The 27,689-nt window shown below is 43.3% G+C and overlaps 1 protein-coding gene across 1 annotated transcript in view; it reads left to right on the top strand.

Moving 5' to 3' along the window:
* SULT4A1 (sulfotransferase family 4A member 1) overlaps positions 1-27,689 on the top strand; it is a 154,797-nt gene that overhangs the window by 106,414 nt on the left and 20,694 nt on the right. Inside the window, exons 3-5 of the mRNA XM_086922306.1 lie at positions 5,466-5,546; positions 5,644-5,770; positions 10,011-10,105. Coding sequence (XP_086778432.1) covers positions 5,466-5,546; positions 5,644-5,770; positions 10,011-10,105 — 303 coding nt within the window. The remainder of the gene's footprint in view (positions 1-5,465; positions 5,547-5,643; positions 5,771-10,010; positions 10,106-27,689) is intronic.

Genomic DNA, 27,689 nt, shown 5'->3' with positions numbered 1-27,689 from the left:
TCGGCCGTCCCGTCATTCAAATTAGGATGCTCCAGCCACACTGATTTTTAGGTTTCGCCTAGGCAGCGCATGCGCTGTCTCGGTGAGAGATGCTGTATACTCTATAGCGCCCACTTTCCAGGCTTATTTTTGATTGGCTTGCATCATATGTTCTGCTTTGTGATTGGTGCTCGGCTTGGTAATCCCGCCTCCTGATGGGCATGTTCGTCAATTTTTCCCTGATGCAGCTATCAGCCCCTTTACTCCCTAAACTGTTTTGCTCCTCTGCCTCTCCCTGTTCCCTCCCATACTCCGTGACTTTTTCCACCACAAACAATCTTCCCACCCCCTCCTTTTCATGCCTCTTTTATGTCTGCACTGCTGTTAAAAATGCATTAGGACTACCTTAAATACGTGTCCTATTGCATTTTCAGTGCTTGTTTCCTATTTCCACTCACCTATTTCATTTGTGGGTGCATTCGCACTATTTGTCTCGCATACGCGCGATGCCTTACATCGCACGCATGCGCGACAAAACACCACACGCATGTCCGGCTTCTAATCATCAGATTTCCGATTGTCTTAGGGGCTCGGGCACTGCAGAGGCTTGTGAATCTGGGGAACAGGTGGGAGTAATGTTATTTATAATTTACAGGTTGGGGGGGTCATCACACACTTTTCTCCCCCTCGATGTTAAAGCTCTCTGGCTCCCCCTTGACTCCGTCCACGGCTCTGAACGAGGTCAGGGACACCCCCGCACCAGTCGTCAGCAGGGTTCAGCAAAGATTGGAGAAAGGATTTTACATCAACTTTGCTCCGTGCTTGCCATCCAGTGAAAGCCATACTTCTGAATCTATCCGTGTGCAGCTATAGTGAGTTCACCTCTGCACCTTCCGCATCTGTGTTTGATCTTGACCATGCACGCAGATGACACTTGCCTCCTCCTAGGCACCCGTTGGTCCATCTTTCCAAGATTGTAAAAACTGCTCGCCTAACCGGAACTAGCACCTACCAGCCCTGCTGGGAGCCCTGATACAACTGCGCCAGGAACTTCGCAAAACGCACACAACCATTACAGTTCGGAAGCTCCTTTCAAACTGGGCCTTCTTATCCTTTTTTCTCTTACCTGAAATGTGTCCCAACTCATTTATAGCAAACATACACCTGGCTGTAACTATTCATACGATTGGACTCTTTTTTTACCACGAAAATTACGCGTGATTAGACCTCGCATTATCAGCAGGTTATGATCAGAAGGTCACAGTTCGAATCTAGGCAGAGCCCTTTCATCCTTCCGTCATAATACGTTATTATTAGCGCTTAGACGAGCAGAACTGTGTATGTAGCACAAACAACAATGTATCACTAGAGAGAGTAGCGTCTAGTGGTATAGCACAAACTGCAGGCAATGCTTGCCTTCTGCAAGAATAATGATTTCGCGTACACTGGCATCAGAGCTCATATTTCTGTTACATGTTTTCTATAAATGTATACGTACATATGGGAGCTGTGGAGCGCCTCTTAGATCCTATTATTATTACTAATCATTTGCCTGTGATGTCACAACTCATCTAAAAGCTGGGACAAGTGACCCATGCTACCCTTGGCCCCACTGCCCTCCTGAACCCTTACCTTTAAGTGCCTCAGAATAAAATAGAGTTGGTGGTATATTATTCTGTATATTGGAGGTAAGGTTATAGTGCTTGCACCTGCGCTGTGATTTTAGGCACTTTGGGGCAGATTTACAAGCCCCCTGTGCCTCTTTTACACAGCAAAAGATGCGCCATGGTGCGGGGTATTTACAACGTGACGAATCTCCCAGATGCGTCACGTTGTAAAGCCCTGCGCCAGAAGGAGGTGTTCCATCGCAGGGGGGGAGGCGTACCGGAGCAGGAACGCCTCCCAAAAATGGCTGAGTGAAATCTACAAGATTTCACTCAGTCACTTTTGGGCCCATTCTGCGTCAAAACCCTGTGCCTGCTTGAAGCAGGCGTAAGGATTGACGCAGCATTGTGGAGATAGGGCCCCCCAGAGCATTGCTGGAGCTGCATCGCGCTTGCGACGCAACTCCAGCAATGCGCCCCTTTTGCAGTTTTTGCCCCATGGTGCGCTGCATTTTAAATGCAGCGCATCCAGGGTGGCAGAGCTGCTGCACACAATAACTGGCGCATCCCTGCTGATATGCAGCGATGCGCCAGTTATTGTAAATCTGCCCCTTTGTGTATTCCATTTGTTAGCACGTGCGCTTTTGACATTTATTTTGCGAGTATAAAATAGTGGCTATTAACCTGCTGTGAATGCACAAAGTTGCATATGAAAAGCCGTGGCACAGTTTTTGAACCCTCCCTGCTTCCCAGTGCCTGGTGTGCTAATTACAGCTCCTGTTTTCCATATACTTGCCGTGCCATGGTTAAGCCAGGGAGCATTCATTACTTCCGCCCTGTCCCTCCACTGCCTCTCCGGGGGCCTGGTGCCTGCACGCTTGACAATGGCGGAATACAGGGCCAGGCTTAGTGGTTTCCACAAACTGCCTGCTCGCTGCACTTGAGAGGGGTCACCCGCTCTAGTGGACGAGCACAGGGCTACCAGCCTTTCTCTTGTGGCCGCCATTTCCTGCTTTGGAATATATGTTTAAAATAATGCTTTCCATCGCTTCAGAGCAGGTTATGGTGCGGTTAGACAAGGACTGTTGGACCAAGGTCTACAAACTCTCCTAGACAATACTTTGACACCAAACCTATATTCTTCGAGCATGTGCAGCGTGCAGCTCCACGTATTCCGGGGGTTGTAACCCTTCCTCTTTGGAATATTGTTTGAACATTATGCCAAACTATTCAGTTGGAGACGATGTGGCTTAACGACAAGAGCTGCCGACGCTGGAACTGATGAACCAGCTTCAGTTTCAGAGTGCCAAATCCCTTATATCTATCTCCCTGGGTCAACAAAATAAATAGATAAGTAATGTGTCCTTGTGTAAGTTAACTGGTGCTCATGTAAAGCGCTCTAATACCTTCGGGTTGAGCTCCTGCTCTATAAATCTGCACAAAAAAAAAGAACATGTAGAGCCTAGTTTTTTTAATATATGGTTAGGAAGTCACAGCTCTGTTACAGATGGTTCTGAAGAGAAACCCTAAAAGAATCAACAGCTCCAGAGTCTGGTACAGAACTCATGCTTCTGCAGCAGAAGTCAAGAGTGGATATGAATTTCTTTTATTGGTGTTCCAGGGGCTGGAAGAGCCTTTAGAATAACTAGCTGTGAAAGCTGAACCACTTCCCCAAGATTTCCAAGTTTTTTTCCGTGACCTATTGTGTTTGATTGACAACTACCAGTGGGCTCCTCTTCTGCCCTGTCTAGGCCACGCATGTGTCATTGGAATGCTTTTTCAACTCTGCACTGCACCGAGGACATATTTTCATAATACACTAATATGGCAAAACCAATTGGCATGGCCCATGCTTGTTTACATTGCGGCGGGCGCTGCTGTAAGCAGCATCTGCCACAATGTAAAAAATGCATGTCTTGCATTTGCATGCACAGTGTGACAGGCACCGCGCAGTGCCTGCCAACTTGTGCATGCAAATGGGTACCATAGGTACCCCCTATGTGCACCCCCAACCCCCTCACGCAACAGGAAAGGCTGCTCTCCGCCATGATCATAATGAGGATGGTGGTGTCTTGCAGACACCGCCAGCATATTATACACATTTTACGCCCAGTTGACCCGTCAACCGGCGGAAAGGCGGCAGACAGTCTTTCCGTCCGCCATGGACCTCCCAGCCATACTAATATGACGGGGGCGATCCGCCCACCATCATAATAGACCCCTAAGTCTTAATGATTTTATACACTTTAAATTAAGTCTGTTACATCTTAATGTTTTATGAATCATGTTTCTTCACTTTCAATCCCTCCCATTTAAACAAATTGCTGTATTTTTCTGTTTTATATATAGCTCTATATCTACAGGTGATTGGGAGCACGATGCCTGCTGTTTGTAACTGTGGACTTTGAAGTGGGAGAAAATGAAATTGACGAGTTTCATAAAATCCATATAAACATAAAGTTAACTCTTCAGTTGAATTTTTTTCCTATTTCAAAGTATCACATTTACACACATCTGGCATCTTGCTCCCAGTGTCTGTCACTGACACACAAAGTATCCCTGTCATAGTGCATCTAGTCAAAGTATTATCTTCAAACCATACTATCTGGCTCTATGGACATTAGGCTTATAGTCAATGAAGCTGGGTGTAGGAGCATCTGGTAACAATGTGCGAGTTGCTTCTCTGTTAGGAGCTCACAATAATTTTTAATGATCAGACGTAGCTCTGACTACAACCCCTGACCTGACCTAGAATCTTCACACAAGCCTTTTTCTTTTAGAGAAAATGTTTATTTAATCAACGCAAAATGGTTTTAATGTGCCTCTATCTGATAAAACATCAGGGATACCATTAAAATCAACACAGTATTGCTGGTCACCATAATAGTTTAAGTACTTATTGTTATTTATAAATTCAACAAAAATGTCAAGGTTTTTGTGGGGAAAATAATTCCAGTACTCCTATGTCTTCTTCTTTACAATTGGTAACTTGATTTTCACTTAGTCTTAACTATCTAAATGGAATTCAAGGAGGGACATTTAATTCCATGCATTGTGCCAAGTCTGATGTTTAAAACTTTAACATGCAATTTTCCTGCTGTTGTGCTTGTTATGAATTTGGCCTACTCTTTCAGAATATTTCATATTTGAGAGTTTTTTTGTTAGAGACCCATCTACCCCATCAAATCCTATATTTCTGATGTTAGAATTGCACTGCACATTTGTAGTCATGGAATTGTTTGGAAACACAATGTTTACATCTCAGGACTATTCAGGCTCTATTGTTGTAGACTTTCAGGCTTCATTGTAACTTCATTTTGTTGTTTTTCATCTTCTCTTTGTTCTTGATGTTTTTATGGTTTGTGTATATTTCAAAATTTAATTCATTGTAACTTTGGTGATTTCTGAAACATTAACAGATATATTTATATTTATGATTTATGCATCATCTTTCCCTTTGCTAATATCCCATTTATTGATATAAGCTACATTTTTCATTATTTAGTGATTTGCAGTTTGAAGTTGCACAAACCTGTACATAAGAAATACTGCCATTGACAATAAATAATACATGATATGTTGCAATATGGTCCTAACGGTGTGGGTTGGGAATGTAGAAAACAGAGTATTGAAGAGTCACAAAATCATGACCAGGAGGTCATTTTTTAAATGTTTTCTATACCTAACTTCTCATATACGTACTTTGGTGATATATATGTGTATATAAATATATATATATGTATATATGTTTATATATATGTGTATATACATGACAATGGGATGCAGTATAATGAGCTAGCTCTGAATTAAAATTTTCTGTAAATGATGTCAGTCGTTTTAAATGCATGAAAATAATCACTTTGTAATTCACTTTTAATTTAGGAGCTGACATCTCCCCGTCTCATCAAAAGCCATTTGCCATATAGCTTCTTGCCTTCAGATTTGCATAGTGGAGAGTCCAAGGTAACTTGCGATACTTTGATTGAGATTGCAAAATTACTTGAGTTTCATAAAATGTGCAAGAATCAATTCTAACTAGCTTAACATCACTTATTTATAGGTAATATATATGGCTCGCAACCCCAAAGACCTTGTGGTATCATATTACCAGTTTCATCGTTCCCTAAGGACCATGAGTTACCGAGGAACATTTCAAGAGTTCTGTCGAAGGTTCATGAATGATAAGTGTAAGAAAGGACTTACCAAACTTTTTCTGTGCATTAAATTAGCAATGCAGCGAATGTCCTTGTTAGGTGTTTGTGTGTATCTGTGAGTGCAGTGATGCATTTAGCTGCTAGTCATACTGTTATTACTACTTTTATTGAAATGTGATGTTAGTCTCTGAATCCAAGGTGCTAGAGTGATAAGTTAAGAATTTGTGGAATTCTTCAGGTTGTTTTTCAGGACAAGACATTCAAAAGTATCCATTCAACTAAGACCTTGGTTTATGCCCATAGCATAGAATGAAAATCGACAAAAGTGTACTTTGATTTGTTAGTGTCTACGGTTTGAATGTGTGGATAGTGCAAGAGATACGTTATGCACAGGTCTCCCTTTAAACCTGTAATAGCAATGATCAACTTCAAATTACATCCAAATTTTTAGGAATACAACGTACAAGGGCCAGCTATGCAGATTTTATCACTGTAGATCATCATACCCATACAGAGATGTTCAGCACAGTAATTGCTGTTCTCACTAATAATTTATGTGGCTTACAGTGTCAGGAATCTTCAGTTCTGTCTCCTTTTCCTTTCACACACATATGAAAAAGTTCAGTTATATCATCCTGCTTGATCATCAACACTGAAGACCCATTAGTGAGTTATAGGGAACATGCTTAATCTTGGTAGACTGATAGATTTCTCTCTGCAACAAAAATAAAGTAAAATGTGTGAATCTGGGAACTGGTAGCCACAATGTTTGATTCTGTGTTTTGGGAGCATCCTTGTCCCTGGTCTTTCGTATGTAAACAAGTGTTATAGTCCTTATATGATATATGTGCTGGTTTGCCAGACCATCAGGTTTATATATGGAAGATGTTGCTGCAATACAAAGGTCTTGGCATGAAAGTGCAGTTGAGTGATAGTAAGTGCTGCAGGGTTAGTCGGATGATTCTGCCCAATGTTTTCAATTTTTCGTTGCTATAACTTTGAAAACCATTACCTCTTAAATAATAAAAAACATAATGACGTTTCAAACAGTTATATTGCCAGTGCAAAATTTTGCCAAGTTGGAAAATCACTTCAACTATTTAAAGGGATGATGTCAAGCAGGTTTCAAGTTGGTGAGCGCCTGGGTGATATCAAGCATGTTTCAAGTTGGTGAGCGCCATTTGTGTTAATTTTTACCTTTGCTATTAGCAATCTCTTCCATTTCTATGTCACTACACTACATATATAGCTTGATACTCTTCTTGTCAATTGGTTTGTTTCATGTTGTTCATTCTTCTGTATTGCATGTATCAAGAGCTTTATAGATTATCCTTTATCACCATGGATATTGGTTTAATAATCAATGGCTCCTGCTCCTAATTTCATGCACCTTTGAGTCTGTCAACCTTTCTTTTTTGTTGCTATAGTTCAATGCAAAAAGAAGAAAAGAGAACTATGAAAGTGTGATGCACACATCAGAGAGAGGTTGAATTGTGAAATTATAATGAATGAGAGAGATTATATGAAGTACAAGTGGGAAAACTTGAAACAGGGTCAACATGCCCCGAATTGTCTTTAACTATTTAAACCTTTGCACTGGTAATTGAATGCTTTGCGGCATTTCTGGACCTATGAATAAATTAGGCCAAACCCGTTGTGCATCTCACGGTAAATTATTTCATTATTCTTTGCAATTACTGCCCCTTCGAAATCTATCACGGATTGGAAGTAGCTGGAAATATGGATTCATGGAAGGTGAATAGAGTTTATAATCCTAGTGTTGAGAGAGTCCTTGAGGTACTGGATAGATGTCTTGTACCCTATTTCCCTTGTTTCTTATTGGCAGGTTTGTTACATGCAAGGTGAAAGCTTTCACTACATTATTATTGCGTTATTATTGCAAGTGTTTGAATTTGCAAAGATTGTTTTTTGTGAAGTTTTTTTTAAAACTCCACCAGTGCCATGAATTTCAACTGTATGTAAAACAAAAATCACCGATTAAATATACCATATAAGGTAGTGTGTGGTAAAAATCCAAACAAACCTACCATGTGCATAAGGATAACCTTCTGTAAAAAAAAAAAAATTCAAGAAAGAAACATTATTTTGCCAGAAATTTACAAAGGTGACAAGGGTGATAAACTTTGCATGTATTTTAAGTTGAAACTTTTCCATCTGAAAATTTGCCAGTGAAATTGCAGTTATGCACCCCCTATATACAATTACTGTTTTCAAGTAATGCCAATGATTACCCCTTAGTGGGGTTTGACATCCTGGAAAGTCTGATGTTTTAGCTTTAGTGGGATGTGTGTGCTGTTCATATAGCACTTTTATCCATAAGAATCCATTGTCAGAAAGGAGTCATCGCTCTAGATTTAGGTCATATTACCATGTAGTCATGGTTTTCCCTACACCCATACAGTTAAGACACTTAAATCATTAAATCAACAATTCATTCCAGTCGTTCCAATCTACTGGAGAGACATGGTGCAAGAGGTGCTAGCAGAGTCTGATGACCCCGCAGTTGATTTGGTCGATTGTGCCTAGTTATCCAGGATTCCCTCTTATGTTTATCCTTAATTCATGAGCTAACCATCAATTTCTGGGAAGCACTTACACGCATGTCAGATATTTTGACCAAAAATTTGTCTTGACACGATAACATAGCAGATTTATAGTTTTTAGTGTAGGGCCAATAGGAACACACTTCTTATACTTGCTGATTGTGCTACAGTAGTAACGTGTCACCAATCGTTCACACTATTCTGGACAGACAAGGTATTAATAAGCCAATACTTGAAATAACAGCAAATCATGTCTTGCCTAAATGGGGTGCAGAACACTGATATACAATCTGCATGGGCCTGTCCATGCGTCCCCAAGAGGTGTGCAGGTAAATCAGTTTCAAATCGATACAGCACAAGTCCTCAATGAGGGCTTCATTACCACACTAGTCTCACACATCATTGATCGAACCTTATCGTCAAAATGTCCCGTGCATAATGTTTAATCTGTCAATTTCTTCATTAGGCAATGAGGACCCGAGAGTTCAGGAGCAATCCTGGTGTAGTTAGTGAGGGGCATGACAGAGTTTTTATTACAGCATCACTGCGTACATGCCTGCTTTGGCATTAAACACAATAGTTCAGGATAGTAATCTAGTGGAAGGTAAACAATTGTTCAAGATTTACAAAATGGTCTGCGATTTCAAGCACTGGACCATCGTTGGAGGAGATATTTATGAAAGGTAGAATAGAGGATTGGTTAGCTCTGGTACATATGCGTTGGAAGGACTTAAAGAGTAGACTTCTGATATACGACTACGCGAACCTGTGGGCTGGCACCTGAAAGTGTGATAACTCTTACAACAGGCGTGTTTGCATAGGCTTCAGCCTGCAATGTATTCATGGGATATTGGCTCTTGCATAGACGTTGGGACAGCTGCAACATTTATTTTACAAACTATGAGGTACAAGGATCATCGTTTAGGATTAGTCTCAATGCCTCTCGTCATGCAGAAAATGTATTATGCTCTTTGGAATTAGGAATAATATCAATAACCTAAATATTTAAAAGGATTTTTGAAAGGTGTTGGACCAGGGCAAAAAATATGCACACTCATTTGGACTTATTTTATGCACAACATTGCAAATGTTACGACTGTAACTGAGTGAAACTGCAATGTTCATCATTATGTAAACAAGAGGTAGAGTGAACATTATTTTGTTTTTTGCACTGGGTGAAAATGTATAAATATGCCATTCAATAGAATCTGCCAAAGTTCCCCAGTTATGCCAACAGCTACAATATTGTAAAATAGATTTGGACCAGTTTTACTTAATACGTCTGTTCAATACGGCTATTGCTATCATTCACAAACTATGCCCACAGTAATAACCAAAGGTCTAAGCTCACGTGTATGGTTTCTGTAGTTTAAGAAGTGCATGCAATAGAAACACTGAGACAATAAAAGTACACTATTACTCTAGTATTAATTTTTTCACAATACAGCGACCAGCTCATTCATTATTCCAATTTCATATAAAATAGTTGGGGTTATAGCTTGCCTTCGCCTGTTCACTAGGGCCAATCCATCCAAGCCTGTTTCTGAGTATAAGGCCCCTCCCGCTATAATCACTATCCTAATAGTAAGGGCTTTGCATACTAACCTTGTCATGGAATGTATCATAACAGCATCATTGTAGCGCCCACGGTCAGGCATGAAGCTTTCATCGCTGTTACTGTTTTGACATCATCTTTGTTCTCTCTGCAGTAGGATATGGCTCATGGTTTGAACATGTGCAGGAATTCTGGGACCACCACTTGGACTCCAATGTTCTATTTCTGAAGTATGAAGATATGCACAAGGTACTGCTCGGGTGATACATCCTTGATCACCTGTTGTTGTTTTGAATGAAATGCTTAATTCTTGTTCCAAGTATAGCAATGCCATTAAATTGCAAAATCTACAACTATCTTTCTTGACAACTATCACACGATTTAACTGGATCACGTGATGTATTTATTGTTCTCCGGACAAATGGAACAAGCATTGTACATAGCCAATAGGTCTCGCTTTTGGGACCTTATAAGTATTTAGTTATGCAGCACAATATTCTTGGTGCAACAACATCAACTGTTGCATGGCTAAAAACGTATAAGATCCCAAAAGCGAGACCTATTGGCTATGCCAATGCTTGTTTAAAGTTTGGCAGATGGGATACTGTGTCACAAACTAGCAGATATCCTGTCCACCTTAATATAAGTGCCATAGGCTACATTGAATGTATACTACAGGGGACAAATAACCACCAAATATATGATGGAGTGGCCTGCCTGCCAATTTCAAACTAAGGCCCTAAGTGACAAACTCAAAGCTTTTCTCAAGCATAAGGAGAGAATTTTTTAGTTTTGAAGACTTCCCACATTGATAAACTGTTGATAGCTGCTGTCCTCCCTCCAAATTCTTAAGACTCTCTGGCCCTGGCAAATCAGTAAGCATCATATGCATTACTTTTTATAACGTAAGTAATGCTTTACCTCTTTGGTTTCTTTGCTTATTTAGTTGGAAGGTTGTTCTCAGGTGTTGCAATACATTCAGAGTGCTTGCGCAAACACTTATTCATAATTTTATAGGTAGTATGATTTTTTAGTGAGTTGCATCAGCACTCAAGCATGGCGACACCACTGCTCACTTCATTGAGTCTCGAGTTCCCAAATTTTAGCCTTCTTAATGTTTCGCCTCTCTGCACAGTTTCCATGAATGGTTCCTAAACCACTGCAGAAACATATGTGGTAATGCAGGTCAGAGATTGAAATCCCAGCAGAGCTCACTTCCACTTTGTCCTAACAGAGGTTGATAAAACAAGTCTCATTTAGAAGGCTAAATGTATCATCAGTCAATTAAGAGCAGACATTCAAGTCAGTTTGTGGAATCCTGTGTAATAATAATTAATAGCATTACTGTTATCATTATTGTTATTAATATTATTGTTATTAAACATACATTTCTTTCTAAACCTTAGACACTCACAGATTTTCTTGTTTCCCCTCTGAGCTATACTGTGGTAAAAATCAATACACAAGACACTCTGTGGGTATTCGGTCAGAATGAAAAAAACTTTTGCAAAACCAATAGGTCACACCAACTAACACAATTGTCTTTGCTAATGCTTTCTAGCCATGTTGTACAGCAGTGCATGTTGCAGCATGGCTAAAAGTAATTTTAAAAAGTGTTATGATGTGACCAGCACTAGCCACATCATAGCATTTTTTATAGCTCCCCCGAGGCAACACAGAGAGAGGGAGGCAACACTAAAGGCGGGAGGCAAGGTCGCGTGCATATGGGCAATGGAGGGTGTGTCGGAGTAGCTCCGGGCAAGCGATGGGCAATGAAGGGAGCACACACACAACAAAGGGTGAGATGGTAGGCTGGTGGTAGGTTGATGGTAGACGGACAATGGAAGGTGGCAGGGAAGGTCAGTGGACAAGCAGAGGGATAACGGAGAATGGGCGGGAGAGTCTGGGGGCAAGTAGATGGACAGTGGAGGTTTGGAGAGAGGAGCTGGGGCAAGCAGATGGACAAAGGCGGGTCAGCAGGCAAGAGGAATACGGGGGGAGAAGTACAAAAGGGAGATAGCTGAAAAACCCAGTCTTGTAGAGTGTTTAACAAAATTATAAAATTAGCACCTGAGAAAATATGCAGTGGAAGGATACAAGTAATACAACAATTCTCCAGGGGAGGGACAAAGTCAAAGAGGATGAGGAAGGAAGCCTATGGAAGCTGACCAATAATAAAAAAAAATGAGAGTAACAATAAAACCAGCCACTGGTAAGCAACGGGAGGCCTCTAAGCCCTCCCCCCGCACCTCTCCCTCCTGTAAGATAACAAAACGTCTTGCAAGAGACAGAGCATGCACTGTCTCAGGTGAGACCTATAAAGGGCTGTTCTTGCATCATTAGTGGAAGCCTGCCCTCTGCCTGGAACCAGATTCCTAAGAGGCTGAATCTCTCCTAACCCACATCTACATCATCCACAATATCCAACAGTAAAGGCTCTGAAATGTCTATGTTTGATGAAGCTCGTTTGGGGTGTAAGACCTATTGGGAAATCATTCACTAAATAGCCCCTTTAAAGAAATAGAGTAATGCTAAAGAAAAGCTTATACATCCCAAGAAAAAGCCAAAGAGCATCAAGGAGATGTTAATTCCGATATGTTTGCTGTCAAAGCGACAAAATATGCATTTCCCATGAACTTACCATAATAACTAACTTAAATTTGCAGTTTCTGGTACTATGTTTAGCGAATTCTCATTGGAGTGCGCATCCATACAAATAAAATGAAACAGATAGTATAACCGTAAATATATAAACCTGTTTAGAGAAGCCTTTTCTTGAAAGCAGAACAGCCAGTGTCCTGGCGAGGACTCCCTCTCACACACAACAGGCAATGTGTGTGGAAGAAACAGAGCAGAGCCAGCGCACAGGCGGAGGTGCACGAGACCGTATCTCCGTTGACAAGCAGAGCCCAGGTAGACATAACTGCTTATCTAAGGCTTAGGAGCTCCAAATGGGACAGGGGAGTCTGATGTTAGACTCGTCAGTAAGAAAGTGTGAAAGCTTCCTGAATGCCCGAAATGAAGAACAGCAGGGGTTTGAGAAGAGCCAATCAGCTGTCAGCCTTATCTTGCATAACACCCATTGGATGGGTAGAGTATACACCTGGGACAAGATAAAACAAGTTTGCATTGGCGAGGGTCATTTTTACTCTGACCTTTGAACTGACAAACTAATGCAACAAGAGAAGCCCAGGAGTTGTGTGCGAAAGTGAAAGTGATCGCAATTGCCATGCACTTAATGAGGCCAGCAGAGTGACGAGATCCGTGGTGGGGGAGGGAGAGGGAATTGAAGCGCGGAGAGAGGCACGCAAAGCGCGCGCCCACGCACATGCACTCAAGCTCTACGTTGGCCATGGCAGCATCTGGTAGCACTTTTTTTTACCCCTTTACTAAAAGTCGAGCAAGCAGCGCATGCGCTGCTACAGGCTCCACCTAAAAAGCAATTCGAAATTGCTGTACAGCAATCTATGGAAAGTAGGCATCTAAAGAGATGTATTTGGGAGTTAAGTAAGAACTCCGTAAGAGCGTACATCCCTAACCAACCACTGGCCTTGAAGCATATTTTAACTACGTTAACAACCCTTACAAGCGCTACTTTATAACAAGCTTCAGGCTTGGTGAAAAGATAGCATAACCTATGGTCATTCCTGAAAGGCTGGATCTTTTCAGATATTCCCTATCATTAGTCCCTTGTCGAAAGGCCCTCATTTGACTCACAATCAACTACACTTTTTGTGTAAGTGTTTCTCTAGGGTGTAGCCTAGATGTATTGTATTCTTTAGTGTTTTGAATTCTGAAAGCTGCCAAGCAACTGCTCTGCATATGTCCCTACTACATTCTCCACTGCTTTGTTATGCTGCGTGGATGTCCTTGTTTTTAACCATAAGAAATAGAGATGCCCAACCAAAGTGGGAGCAATTCATACGAGTAGTGGTTTAGCATATAAAGGAATGAGAATGGACTGTTTATATCACTAATAATGATGTGTAAAAAATATTTTTATAACTACTGTTTTTACATAGCTTTATTTTTTATACAAAGTGTTTTATTATATAATCGTGGAACGATGTTCTGGAGGATGTTCTGTAATGTTTTACATAAGACAAATGTTGATTGATTGATTAATTTAGTGATAATAGTTCATTGTTTCTATCTTCATTCCAAGTCATTTAATGTCTTTGAGATACTACTTAAATCTCATAGAACATCTTGGCAACTGGATTTGTATAGCGGGGTAACCGAGATCTGTTTTTGTGCAAACAAATGTAAGCTTTTACATACTGTATAAATCCACTGGTAGAGGAGTTAAAAAAAATCTCCTATCTCCCAATATCTTCTTCCATATTGTGCATTTCTTGTGTGCAAATGATAGGGATATTTATACTACAAGTCAATATCTAAAATATTGATGTATTGCAAAGTTTAGGATAATTCATTTTAAATAATTTTAAGTCCAATTACACAATACTTATATCATATTAAACAAAAAAAATCTAATAAACCAGTGATTGTCTACAACACGGATCAGCAGAGCATACATAAGTAAGCAAATACCTAGTATTGCTCAGAGACTGACTGGAGAACATATTCAAAAGCCAAAATGGGGGTAAGGGGAGGGACAGTGAATGAGCCAGGACTTCCCACACTCCAGATCGTCGACTGAATAAGATGCTGTCTCTTGCTAGGAAAGCAAAATGCACGTGACCTTCACCGTTTTCCACAGAAGGAGGATTGACATCAGATAGACTCACCACTTAAGGAGATACCTCAAAAAGAAAGAGGAATGAAGAAAAAATCTGCAAGCTGGCCCCAAACCCTCCCACCTCGTCTTTGGGATTTCTAAATTTCCCTGTCAGCCTCTGGCTGGGTGGATCTAAAGATTCCTCCGTTATGGTTTGTCCTCATTATGGAGGGGAACCATATGAATCCTCGAGTCTGCAATGGTCGTTGGGCTCTTACCCTCCCTCTCACATGCCGTCAGCAGCTGCGGCTGCAGCCATCAGTATTCCCCCTTTACTGGCCAGAGGAGCCTTCCTTTGCTCTTTGGTCGCTTCAGGTATTCCTTGCATCCCTCTTCTGTCTAATCTACTAGTTTCCCTTTCAAGAAAGAGAACTAGCTTTGATATGGGTACTTAATATGTCCACAGAAAGGTGTGAAGGCAACAAGGGCTAGAAGCTGATAGCAGATGAGTCCCGATATACAGAAACACAGCAAAGGGGCCCGTAACACACCCACTGAAATAAAAGCCTGCCAATAAATTCCCATCAGTTAAAAGACAGAGATAAAGATATGCCGAAATGATTTTGCCTTTGAAAGAGAAGTTGTGTGAATTTAGAACTGCACATCATTAAAACATAAATATGTTTTACTTTTTCAGTGTTCTGACCAGCCATATCCAGTAGAGCTGCTTAAATGTTAAAAAACATATTACATCCACAGGTTAAAAAAAGCAAGTGCTATTGATTATTCTGTTTAATCCATCATCAATGATACGAAGTGCTAAATGCAGCTGCAAAACATGCAACAATATGCGTCTTTATATAATTAGGCATATGATATACACCTTCAAGAAGAATCTAAAATCCACAGGACATGGGGCTTGAATTTAAACAGGTGAATGTCATCATGTCATTCTTCTGAGATTGAATGAATTGAAATGAAATGTATATTTATAAAACTCGATTACCCAGGGGCATTTTGGCACTGCTACTGTATGAAGGCATGACAAAGAATCCGGCTATTTAACGAAAGAGCCATGTTTTAACGTTTTTCTGAAGGAGGGGACATTTGAGCTTTCTTTCAGATTAAGAGGAAGAGAGTTCCACTGTTTGGCCATACAGATTATGGAACTTGTGTTACCCCAAGAAGCTTGTTTAAACTTGGGAACGACAATGTACTTGGCTGTAGCGGATCAAAGCGCTCTGGAGGGGGTTGCTAATGAGCAGTCAGTGCAGCTTGTCTAAATCCTGAGTGGCTGATTGGTGTCTAGAAAATCCCCCAGTAGCAGACATGCTGCTGCATTCTGCAGAGTTTGTGGAGGATTCTTCGCTGCAGGTTTAAAAATAGTGAATTGCAGTAATCCAATTTGGATAAGACATGAACGGTCACTGTAGATTTCTGAAGGTCAGGGGGAATAAAAGCACATACTTTCCTAATAACCTTCAAGGTGAAGAAGGCTGAAGAAGTCACTGCATTGACCTGATCGTCAAAAACAATCTTATTGCCAAATACAATCGCCAATTTCCGGACTTTCCTCGCTTTGGTTGGCTGCATACCTAGTTCTTGTGCCCACCAACTGGAAGTCCAGAAGGAGATGTCATTGCCAAGGAGAAGAACCTTCGTTTTCCCTAAGTTAATTAGTTTTCATCCAGTTGTCAATTCGCCATATGCAGCTATTGAATCTGGCAACTGTATTGTCTGGATTGTTAGATACTGACACCACAATTTGTGTGCCATCAGCATACGAGATTACTGAGAATCCAACAGATTTGACAAGCCAGTGGAGTGACAAAGATTAAAAAGGGTGGGATACAGGGAAGATGCCTGAGGCACCTCATAAGGCAGGAAGAAAGCTTCAGAAACAAATTTGTTCTGAGCAATGAATTGTTCCTTCTCAGACAAAAAAGGATTTCAGGAGAGCGAGTTCTGTTCTCTTAATGTCTATATTAAAAAGACGGTCATTCAACAGCTCATGATGGACCATGTCGAATGGCGCTGAGAGATCTAATAAAATAAGAGCAGCCTTACCTCCCATGTTGACGGAGGCCCTTAGATCTTCTCAGGCAACAATCAGTGGTGACTCGGCACCGTGCTTGCTCCTAAATTCAAACTCTGTGGAATCAAGTAGATTATTGACGTCTATAAAGGAGGACCCTTCTAGGTTAATTGCCTTGTTCCATTATTTTAGGCAGGAGATGTGAGATGGATCCATAGCTAACAGGAACTTGAAGGGTAAGATTAGATTTTTTCCAAGCAGGAGGATAGAAGTTCTTTTCCATCCTCTGGGGAAGTAGCCAGAGTTGATCATATAATTAAAGTTGTTAACAAGATAAGTACTTATGATCTAAGGTGCTAGATGTATAATCTTTGGAGGGCACAGATTCAAAGGAGAACCTGATTTGGTAGAATTGTCCAAGCTTAACGCCTGTTAGGTGCTAAACAAGGAGAAAGAGCACAGTATTTCTGAACTAATGGGCAAGATATTATCATCCTGAGATTCTAAGGCTAAGAGCCTATTTGCAGCAAAGGTATTATAAACATCCCCCACTTTAGCCTGAAAGAACCTCCAAGGGTATTTGTTGTAATCAAAAGAAAGTCTGGACTTCTAGCATAGATTAGTTAGATTATTTTATTAAGTTGTTACATCAATAATAAATGAAGAAACCACACATTGAAGACACTACTGCATGCACTCAACAACACGGCGCATCACATATTCGCTAGCTAACATAAAAATAAAACCATGCTACACTCACTTACCTACATACATAACAAGCATTTACAATGCGATGGTCTTGGAATTATTAAAGGTAGAGCTATTGGCATTGCTCATGACATTTCTTTTTTTTTTCTTTTTTTAAAAATCATAAATAAATGGCATTGTCATTTATATTGCCAATAGCTTAATCACTTGCATATGCGAGACCTATTGCATTTGCACCCACACACCCAGAGCCCCCCACACACAGAGAGCCCCCCACACACAGAGCCCCCCCACACACACAGAGCTACACACACACACAGAGCCCCCCACACACAGACACAGAGCCCCCCACACACACAGAGCTCCCCCCACACACACAGAGCCCCCCCCACACACAGAGCCCCCCCCACACACACACACAGCCCCACACACACATACAGAGCCCCCCCCACACACACAGGCCTCGGTCTTCATCATATCTCGGACATTTGTTAAGGTCGCTTCCAATAGGCCTGGGGACGTGTGGTTAAAGAGTGGAATGGTGAGGTCAATTGGACCACAGAAGTCAACGATGCACGTAGGAGGCGTTGGCGTCCTGGGCAGGGGTCCAATCACCCTTTCATGCAGCATTGTTTAGTATTCTTTGTGAGGTCACAAGTTCCCGCTTCAGCACTTCTCAGAATTAAAGAAAAGTTGTGCAGCCCTTTATAGGTGGGAAGGGGATTTCTATAGTCGAGTGAGCAGGACGTCATGGAGGGTACACGAAAAAAGAACGGAGAGAGCAGAGGTGGAGAAGCGAGCTAACAGGGAGATTGTACAAGAGAGCGGTGCCTCTGAGTCACTGCGGCGGAGCTGGGGCAGGGTCAGTCTATCCTTGACATGTGATGCGCTGACCCCCACCTGACTTTCAGAGGTGCATACGTTTTCCATAGTGTACGCATGTATGCGCACGGTACTGTTCACCTGACACTGCATACAAGTATTCCACTTCAGTACACACTTGTTCCATTGCCAAACCTCCTCAGCCTCCTTCCAATAATCAGGGTTCTGGCCCCTGCTGCAACTGCACCGGCTGCACTAATGGATATCCACCTGGGGTATGCAGTGTGCAGCAGCAGTGTTCATGACCCAGCTAAGCTATATCCCTCACTCCTGCACAGGAAGCACTCGGAGTATGCTCGGCTCACTCTCCCCCTCCCCTCTTCCTCACCTCCTCCCCACCACCCTCAGTTCCCATCACTTCTGCTCCATAACTTTTCTGTACTCACATTGGCCCCGGGAAGGCGGAGAGAGGAAGCTGGTGGACTTGGTGGCAGAGGGATGTGTGCCACCGAGGCGAAGAGCAAAGGCTGGCACCTAGCGCTGGCAGACTCAGGGCACTCCTACCCAGCGGCGGGACGGACAGTGGTCCGCTCCGCGGATGTGCGACCCTCCTCCCCTGCAGCGCTCCGACCCTGGGAAGCTGTCAAGCAACAGATGGGGGAATCCCCCTGCGCGTGCCAGCGAGAACCCCCGCCGGGCCCATCCGTGATGTCACGAGGATGGGATTCCACCCGATTATCCCTCACCCCTCCTCACAATTAAGGGGTTTAGAGGTGAGGGGGCCTCTGATGTGCATCCTACATACGGCGATGGGCAGAGCCCCCTGCGACACAGCCTGTTCGGGCTCTGCCAGTTGTGCCCAGCATCCCAACCAATGCCAACAGGAACACCCGCTTCGAGGCGCCGGCACCCTCCTGTGAAGAGAAGCAGGTGTCGGGGTCGAGAGGGGCTTCAAATGGGCTGGAGAGGTCTGGTCCGTTAAGAAACAGACCCTGTCTAGCCAAAGTGCGGAATGTCATATAAACGAGTTTTTGAAAGCCAAATGTGCATGAAAATTAAATCAACTTCCGGCGGTTGAGGGTGGAGGAACCTCCACATTTACACGTCATAAGGGGCGGGCGTCCCTATGTTCAGAGCAAGCCCGTAATGCGACATGCCACGAGCCACATTTTGTTTCCATATTTATCAAACATAACGAGTAAAAGCTGCGCTGTGGAACACACACACGCATATTACAGCACCGTATACCATTGGAATTAATTCGCGCCGATGCCACCCACTCCTTAATTAAGGTTCATCAACACTCCAAAATGGCATTTAAATATGACGGTGCATTGAGGGTCAATTGCATTTCATCAGTAAGAATAACAAAATCATTAAACATTGGATGCCTTCCGTAATAAGCAGGTGTCAGGTGATAACACATTCCCATTTGCATGAAACACAACGTTGCACCACAGATTACATTTATACGGTGGAATTAGAGAGCATTTATAAATCACGAGAAACAAATATAAAAAATATGGGAGGAGGCTTCCCAATTGCCTGAAATTCTCCTCCAGACACACAGGCAAGGTTGCCGATAGGTACCCTTGCTCTCAAAACAGCTGCATAATAACTGGATCTCCCCATTCTAGTCAGAGGACTAGTTTGACAAAAAAGATTTTTTTTTTAAACGTACACGATAAATTACATAGCCAAATACAGGCACGTGTGTGGTTCTTGTGTTTGAAGGACCACAATTAGTACAACGCGAGGCTTGTTCTACAAACGAAGGACACGCCAACACTACTAACACGTGGAGCCCCGCCACTGCATTAAGCCCCAAAGACACTTCATCACCATATACTGACGTGAGAGTTAAACACCACTGCAGTAAGAAAATAATCTGTCTGAAAGCAAGGATGGAGAAAAAAAACGAATGACAAAACGGCGCGCGTGGGCAAACCACAGAACAATGTCGCAGTAATAAACTATGTGACTAACGGCTCCCAAATCACTTCTGATCCTATGTCAGGCATGAGCTCAAAGAACGTGATGATACGCATACAAAAACAACAATACAACCCACGCGAGACATATGTACATCGACCAATCTTACCTCGGAGTAGAATATATGGAAATACAAACTTCTTTTAAACGACCTGAGAAAAGAAACAAACACCTACTTCCCTGTATCTACAAGATTCGTGGTGGTAGGCGTTTTAATGAAATACACAGCATGATGACGTCAAAAAGTAGCTGCCCTCGCGAGACTTTCTAAGGGATGTTCACAATTTTGTGGATAAAAACTAGAACTAGCAGAAAATTAAGCGCAACTGTGCCGGATGGCAGCCATTTTACCGTGCACTATCGCAAGAAATACATATTAAAATGGAAGTCGTAAATACAGACGTCTCCAGTCTGGTGAGACAAGTGCGTCAAGTTCAACAAGAGAACTGGATAAACTGTAGTTATCCGAACAGTGCAACTGTCCCAATGTTGATTTTAGTAATCAGTCGTGGCCACAGAAAGAAATTATATGATTATTAAATTAATGAACTAGAATTTTCAATTCTTTTAATGATTAGAGGCGAAGAAAATGCATACTCCTATTTGGATTATTTCAAACAGCAGCCTTGTAGCAACCAAAGAAAAGTAGAAGTATAACAGCCATTTTTTTAAGCTAAGCCCCGTCCTTTTCAGACTGGGGGGGCGTGTTTTTGTTGAGTGATGGATGACGTCACAGATAGAAAGAACGCAAAAAACACGCCCCCGAATCCGAAAAAGAGGCGGCTTAAAGGGAGTGACGCCCGTCTCCTCCAATGGCTGGCCAGCATTTACGAGTCCAGCCAATGGAGAAGAGGGGAGGGTTCAAGCCCCCTACACCAGAGGTCTTCAAACTTTTATAGGTTGAGCCCCCCCAGCTGATTTTTTTTGGATGTCGGGCCCCCCCCTCCACCCCCCAACACCTGACAGAAATTTCCGGAATCTGGTACACTAGATATTCCACACAATAAGAGTGTTTGGTAAACTGCAGGTTTGTGAGTGGGTGTTGTTAAATGACAGGCGTATTACACAGGTCAAAAACACAACTTTCTGTCCCTGAGAGACGTCCAGTGATTTTTTATTAGTTCAGCAACACTTGGACGTTCGTATTCAGTCTCCTCAAGAGCATCTACTAAACATGGAAACTGCTTAAACAGGCCTTCTTCAACTAGTCTTCTCCATAATTTGAGCTTCTTCTAGAATGCAGTTATTCTTTTATTCATGGTAAAAGAAGTGATCTCAGCTCTTTCTAGGAACAAATTTGAGGAGTTTAATTTTTCAACTTGTCAGCAGGGTATGCTAAAAGCACAAGCCAGCAATGATTGCATAGTTCTTTTTTATGACGTTGTGGTGGTGATAGGGGCTTGTACATATTCCCCTCACTTCTTTGATCTCCATGGTACATGTTCTTTGTAGCAGGTACATTAACTGTCTGCGCTGTGTGGGTGGTAGGACCGCCCACCTGAGTGCATGGTGAGGTGGGAGGCAAACTCCTCTGCTGAAACTGAAAGCAATGAACCAAGTAATTTCAGCTGCAGTGGGAGGCAAGGGAGTCTCCCCTGCTCTGAAATTGTGCCATGTCTGCCCTGGTGCATGTCTTATTTAACCTATCTAACTCAACATAAGCTGAAAAAACTGAAGCAGGTGTGTTTGACCTGCTCTTCGAGCAGCGTCAGTACTGGAGATGCCGTTGTCGGCCCCTGGTGAGGTAATGGATTGCTCCACACACTGCTCCCAGGCTGCATGACCTGGACAGGTGCATAGCTGCCAAAGTTTCAGATTGCCATGTGTGACATTTTCATAATTTCAATGTAATTATGAGTGACATTTCAACGATTATGAGTGACACTTTCTCACGAGTAATTTAAACATTAGAAATGACACCAGAGAGTGAGGCTGAGACACACATAGGTCACAGCCAGGCTGTATGTTATTATTTCAAGACTACTGTGGCAGCCTCAACCCTAATAAAACAGTTAACCCTAACTGAACAGTCCTCCCCATTTGGCGAGTGGTGCCTATGTGCCCAGCCCTGCAGCAAGCATCAGATCACTCCAGCGCAGGCAGCTTGTCACAGAGCTAAAGGCTCTATTGACAGTGACTCTGCAGATCAGTGCTGAAAGTAAAGTAGTTGCTGTTAGACCCAGTTTGACCAGCACATTAATGAAGGAAAAATGAGAGGGAGAAGTTTTCCAGCCGCTTCTGACAACTCTCTGTATCCATAAGCAATGCTTCTGTGACTGCAGGTTGACAGATCCATGCTCGTACCTGTTCAGCGTGGATGCCTCAATGGTGAGGAGGGCTGCCTACTTTCTTCTGGAAGTCATAAGAGTTTGAGGTAGAACTCCATCCGGTATATAGGGATAGAGGGAAGGGATACTATAATGTAGTTAGAGATGAGAAAACAGGGATCCTATGACAGACAACAGTAGGGTGACAAGTTAACCCCATGTTATCAAGGATTGCCTTGCTCCTGTTGTAAACTTTCATTCAACAACTAATTCAACAACTAATCTACTGCGTTCTGGTAATTGCAGTCGTGGCTCGCATTGTTTGAACTGACAGAAAATCTCAGGACTACAGCATTGGCCCCACTTACATGGAGTAATCTAATTACCTTAGACATCAGAATCAACAGGAAAGTTTGGCTACCCAGTAGAGGCCTTAAAACACACCAAGACCCACCAGAGGCAGCAGACCTGATGTGTGGGAGAGTGGAGTGGAAAGAAAAAATTGGTATATCATCACACAATTTTCTTTTAGGGAGAAAAGCTAATATCACGACCCTAGCAAAAGGAGGATCAAGTGCAAGCAAACCCTTCCCACAGAAACACAGCTGCAGTGGTGTTTGTACTGCAGGTCTCTTGTTATGTGCAATTTTAATTGAATCTCTTGGCCCTGTTTAGGAACGTAGTATTTACAAGCGACTCAAGAATCACTAAAAGCAGCATAAGTATGAGCAAAGTACAAAGACTGATGTAGCTCACTCAGTCCTTGATATATTTATCTTATTTTTGTACAGCTTTTTACGTATGCTGTATACATTTCAGATAAGAGCATGTTTTAACATATTTATGTGTTAAAAAAGTGCTCTTCTCTGAAATGTATACAGCATACGTAAAAATTAATTTAAGAGAATTAATCAAGTGTGCACAGCAATGTAGAATACCTCCGAGGGGTGCTTGCTTGTGATATGCAATTAAACTGTCTGCATGTCACAGAAAAAGAGAATAACGTAACAAAGTTTATGTACACCTCCTGGTAGAAATGAACAGCCTGGGAATGCTGAGCAAAGGCTTAGTGGCAGACCCTGTTCTCGATTTTTTAGTATTAGAAGAGACGGTCTGCACAGACTCCAGCCATTGCAATACCCAACTAACAGGTGACTCCTTGACCCACGGGCACGAGGCAGTACATGTCAAGTACAACACAGCCACCCTCAGCACTGTTTTAAACAGTTTGTAAAGATCCAGATGACCTCTGGAGTTCTGTGCACTCCACTGTAAACACTCTCAATTGCGTGACCTGTCCTTTCAGTTTTATTAAACAAATTATAATGCGACTTGTAGATTTCAATGCAATTCTGATTACCGCTGTGATCTCCTGTTCCCTCCAGCTGAGCCCGTCGCTGCACTGTCCCAAGCACAGTCTCGCCTAAACTGTCCGCAGTTATGACATGATGACGCACAGGGGCCACTTGCAGGCCCCCCGCTGGGTTATTTAGCAGCAGGGCTGGAGCAGCGCACTACCAGGTTGCCTGTGCCATAGGAGGGAAAAGTAACAGCATTTCAGCTGTAGCAATTAACCTAATAGCTCTTCCAAATGAAAAAAAAAACCATGGGCACGTCGTGCCCCATCGATTCCCCTCCCTTTCCCCTCCAATCCTCTGTTACCACTGAATCCCCGCCCCCACCTCCCCACTCCCTCCTCACCCCCCCCCCCCCCCCGCCCCGCATGTCGTGGCCCGGACTTCGAAAACTGGGCAGCACTGAATGGCCCTTCTATCTGTTGATGTTGATTTCCACACACTACTTTACAGTGAGGCGACAGTAACCAAGTAAAGGCAGCGCGGACTAGACTTCAGCATCTGTATTGCACGCAAATTTCGCGGCACTTCCTGACCTCTCTGCTTCAGTCCCCCCTAATTGGTGGAACGTCAGTGATGACGTTCCTACGGGCCCCAGAGTTCTCCAATCATACATCCCCGTTTAAAATGGGTAACGACACGGGACAGTGAAAGACAAAGGAATGTAACATTTTATGGTGGAGTGCGTGCCCCCCCCTGAGATGGTGTCGCGCCCCCCGAGGGGGGCGCGCCCCACAGTTTGAGGAACACTGCCCTACACTAAGAAACATAAAATCTCGGAGCTCCGCCCACTGCTTACGCAGTGCGACGGAATCCTCGACCTAAAAACTCAAACACTGAGACAATGGGTGACTTATTCACACACTGTCAATTAACGACAAATATCTTGTAATGAGTGACTTAACAGAACACAGTCATCTCATACACGACTTAAACCAATGAGTGGCTCAACACTTCACAGCCACCTCATACACAACATCAATTGTGGTCAAATTCTGGGGCCTTTGTCTCCTCCCAATTCCAATTATGGGACGTCGTGGTTCAAATTCAAGCACTACGTCGATGGGTGACTTATTCACACACCGTCAATCACAACAAATATGTAGTAATGAGTGACTTAACAGAACACAGCCATCTCATACACGACTCAAACCAATGAGTTGCTTAACACCAACAGCCACCTCATACACAATATCCATAGTGGTTCATATTCTGGGGCACTTGTCCCCTCCCAATTCCAATTACGGGACTTGGCTCTCTGTCGTGGTTCAAATTCATTTACACTTTGTCCCCTTCAAATTCTGGCTCCATGGGCCAGCTTCTGGGATCGCTATCCCGGTTCCAGGCTCACTCTGGACACTAGCTACTAGAATCACTGTCCTGGTTCTGGGCCCACTCTGGATTCTACCTCCTAGGATCACTGTCCCTGCTTTGGGCTCTCTGCTTCTTATAACACTCTTAGTCAAGGTCTCTGTCGTGGTCCTGGTTCTGGGAGATTTATCCCAATTATAGGAATCACTGACTCACTTCTATATCTGGGACCTTTGTCTCTATACTGGGCTGACTGACTCACTCTTGGGCTCGCTGTCCTAGTTCTAGGCAGGGAACAATTTGTTCTTGTTGCCAAGCTGTTAAAGCTCTTGACTGTTTTATTAAGTTACAAACAATGACTTACAGTAAATACCTTTGCGTAATGGAGGCTCCGATGCGAGGGGTGCAGACTTTAGAAGTAGCGGTCACCAGGGGCGGATTGGCACTGCGGGCACTCGGGCATGGGCCGAAGGGCCGCTGTCTCAGTACACTGTGTGGGCCAGTTTTTCCCCCTTTTCCAGCCCAAAGAGAGCCCTGACAGGGAGAGGAAAGCAGCTTCTGGTGTTCCATCGTTTTAATCTCCCCATCGGGCTGATCTCCCCCTTCCCATAAGCCCCGTAGGGGGAGACCAAACCGACGGGGGAGAGCATCTAGTTAGCCTATAGCTGGATTTGTAAGCTCCCCTCTGAGTGGGGAGACCAAACTGATGGGGGAGATTCTCTAGTTCGAACCGTTCCAGTTCAGTGATGATCAGCTGTGGCCTCTCCTTGACCCCACTGCCCTGCAAAGCAATCATGCTGATGGTGGGCTGGGCAGGGGTGATTGAGTGCCAGATTCAGCCTCCCAGGGGACCAGGTGTTGCTCAGGCCTATGAGCCGTTTTCACCTCGGCCCCCTGGGGCCCACGCAGCCCAGAAACAGTGTTTGCTTTCACACCTTGCCAACGGCCCTTCATTCAGGGCATAGTAGGGAGGAAGAATGGGTCTCACTATGAGGGCCAGGTGATGTGGGGAACTGCAACATCTTCACCTTAGTCCCCCCCTAGCCCCATGGATGGCCCATAAGCTATATGTTTGCTTTAGCCCCTCTCCTTCCGCCATTGCCCTGAGGCAGTGAAGGGCTGGGGAGGGTTGAGTAATTTACAAATAGCTGGGGCCTTGCTGTTTTCTCGTGCTTCTGCGCTGGAGGGCTGGGGAATAACATTTTAATAGAAAGGGGCCTTGCTGTTTTCAGATGCTTCTGGCTGCATGGCTGGGGAATCATTTTTTAAGAGAAAGGAGCCTTGCTGTTTTCAGATGCTTTTTTAAGAGAAAGAGGCCTCGCTGTTTTCAGATGGTCCTGTGCTGGAGGGCTGGGTAATATTTTTTAAGAGAAAGGGGCCTCATTGTTTTTCAGGTGCTCCTGTGCTGGAGGGCTGCGGAATAATTGTGTAATAGAAAGGGGCCTCGCTGTTTTCAGATGCTCCTGTACTGGAGGGCTGGGAATCATTTTTTAAGAGAAAGGGGCCTCGCTGTTTTTTTTAGTTGTTCCTGCTGGAGGGCTGAGGAATAATTTTGTAATAGAAAGGGGCCTCGCTGTTTTCAGATGCTCCTTCGCTGGAGGGTTGAGGAATAATTGTGTAATAGAAAGGGGCCATGCTGTTTTCAGATGCTCCTTCGCTGGAGGGTTGAGGAATAATTGTGTAATAGAAAGGGGCCATGCTGTTTTCAGATACTCCTGCGCTGGAGGGGCTGGGAAAAATTTGGTAATAGAAAGGGGCTTGTCTGATTTTCTGGTGCTCAGCTTGTAGGGCATTCTCACCTTGGCCCTGTGTCCTTCCCAAGAACAATATCCTACCACTTACATTCCTTGTGTGTTTCATGAAAGGGCATGGTCGCAAATGTGGGCCACACCCGTGAATGTAGGCCATGCCCCGCGAATGTGGGCCACACCCCGCAAATGTGTGTCACGCCCAGCAAATGTGGGCCACTTTTCTCGTCAGTGCCCGGGCCAAATTGTGATCCCAATCCGACCCTGGTGGTCACCTGTTAACCTCCGATTGGTAAATCAGTAATAATATGCGTTTCAGATGCACTGATAAGGTTTTGTTGAAAGTGAGTAAAAATATTTTTTTTTTAAACTGAACGGAGGACGCGAAAATAGTCAGGACACTAAAGAATGGTTCAAGCTTCGTGTGCTAAAGACAACCACAAAATGGCGGCACGTTCATGATGCTAAGCCGGGTGGCCGTCAGCCCGTCCATGCAGTACAGCATGAAAGCTGCAGGACAATGCGTGTAAAGAACGCTGGGCTTGCGCTGATTCCAAGGTCAGTAAGCACGGCTGAAACCGTTGGGGTCAGTGCTTTCTTTTTTTATGTAATTTTACAAATGATCAATTAAGTAATCCAATAACAGCCACTGCCTTATGCCTTAAATACCACAAAGCAGGAAACTTAGCACTTACAATATCCAACAGTTCCACCTGCGCTCCACCTGCGCTGTTCATCAAATCTGCATGAGTTCCTGCATCAAACCCGGACGAAGCTGCCATATGTTTTATTCATGTTGTTTTCACATCTCTGTATCCTGGAAATCCTCATTCCTGTCAACAGTCTTAATGCCAATAAGGAACACTAACATTTTCCACAACTCACTTCTCATTCTTCACTTGGGTAAGTCTCCC

The sequence above is a fragment of the Lissotriton vulgaris genome, chromosome 1_1 (genome assembly GCF_964263255.1).
Source record: "Lissotriton vulgaris chromosome 1_1, aLisVul1.2, whole genome shotgun sequence".
NCBI classification, from domain to species: domain Eukaryota; kingdom Metazoa; phylum Chordata; class Amphibia; order Caudata; family Salamandridae; genus Lissotriton; species Lissotriton vulgaris.
The sequence above is the reverse complement of the archived record's forward strand: the minus strand, read 5'-3'. Positions and strand labels throughout refer to the sequence as shown.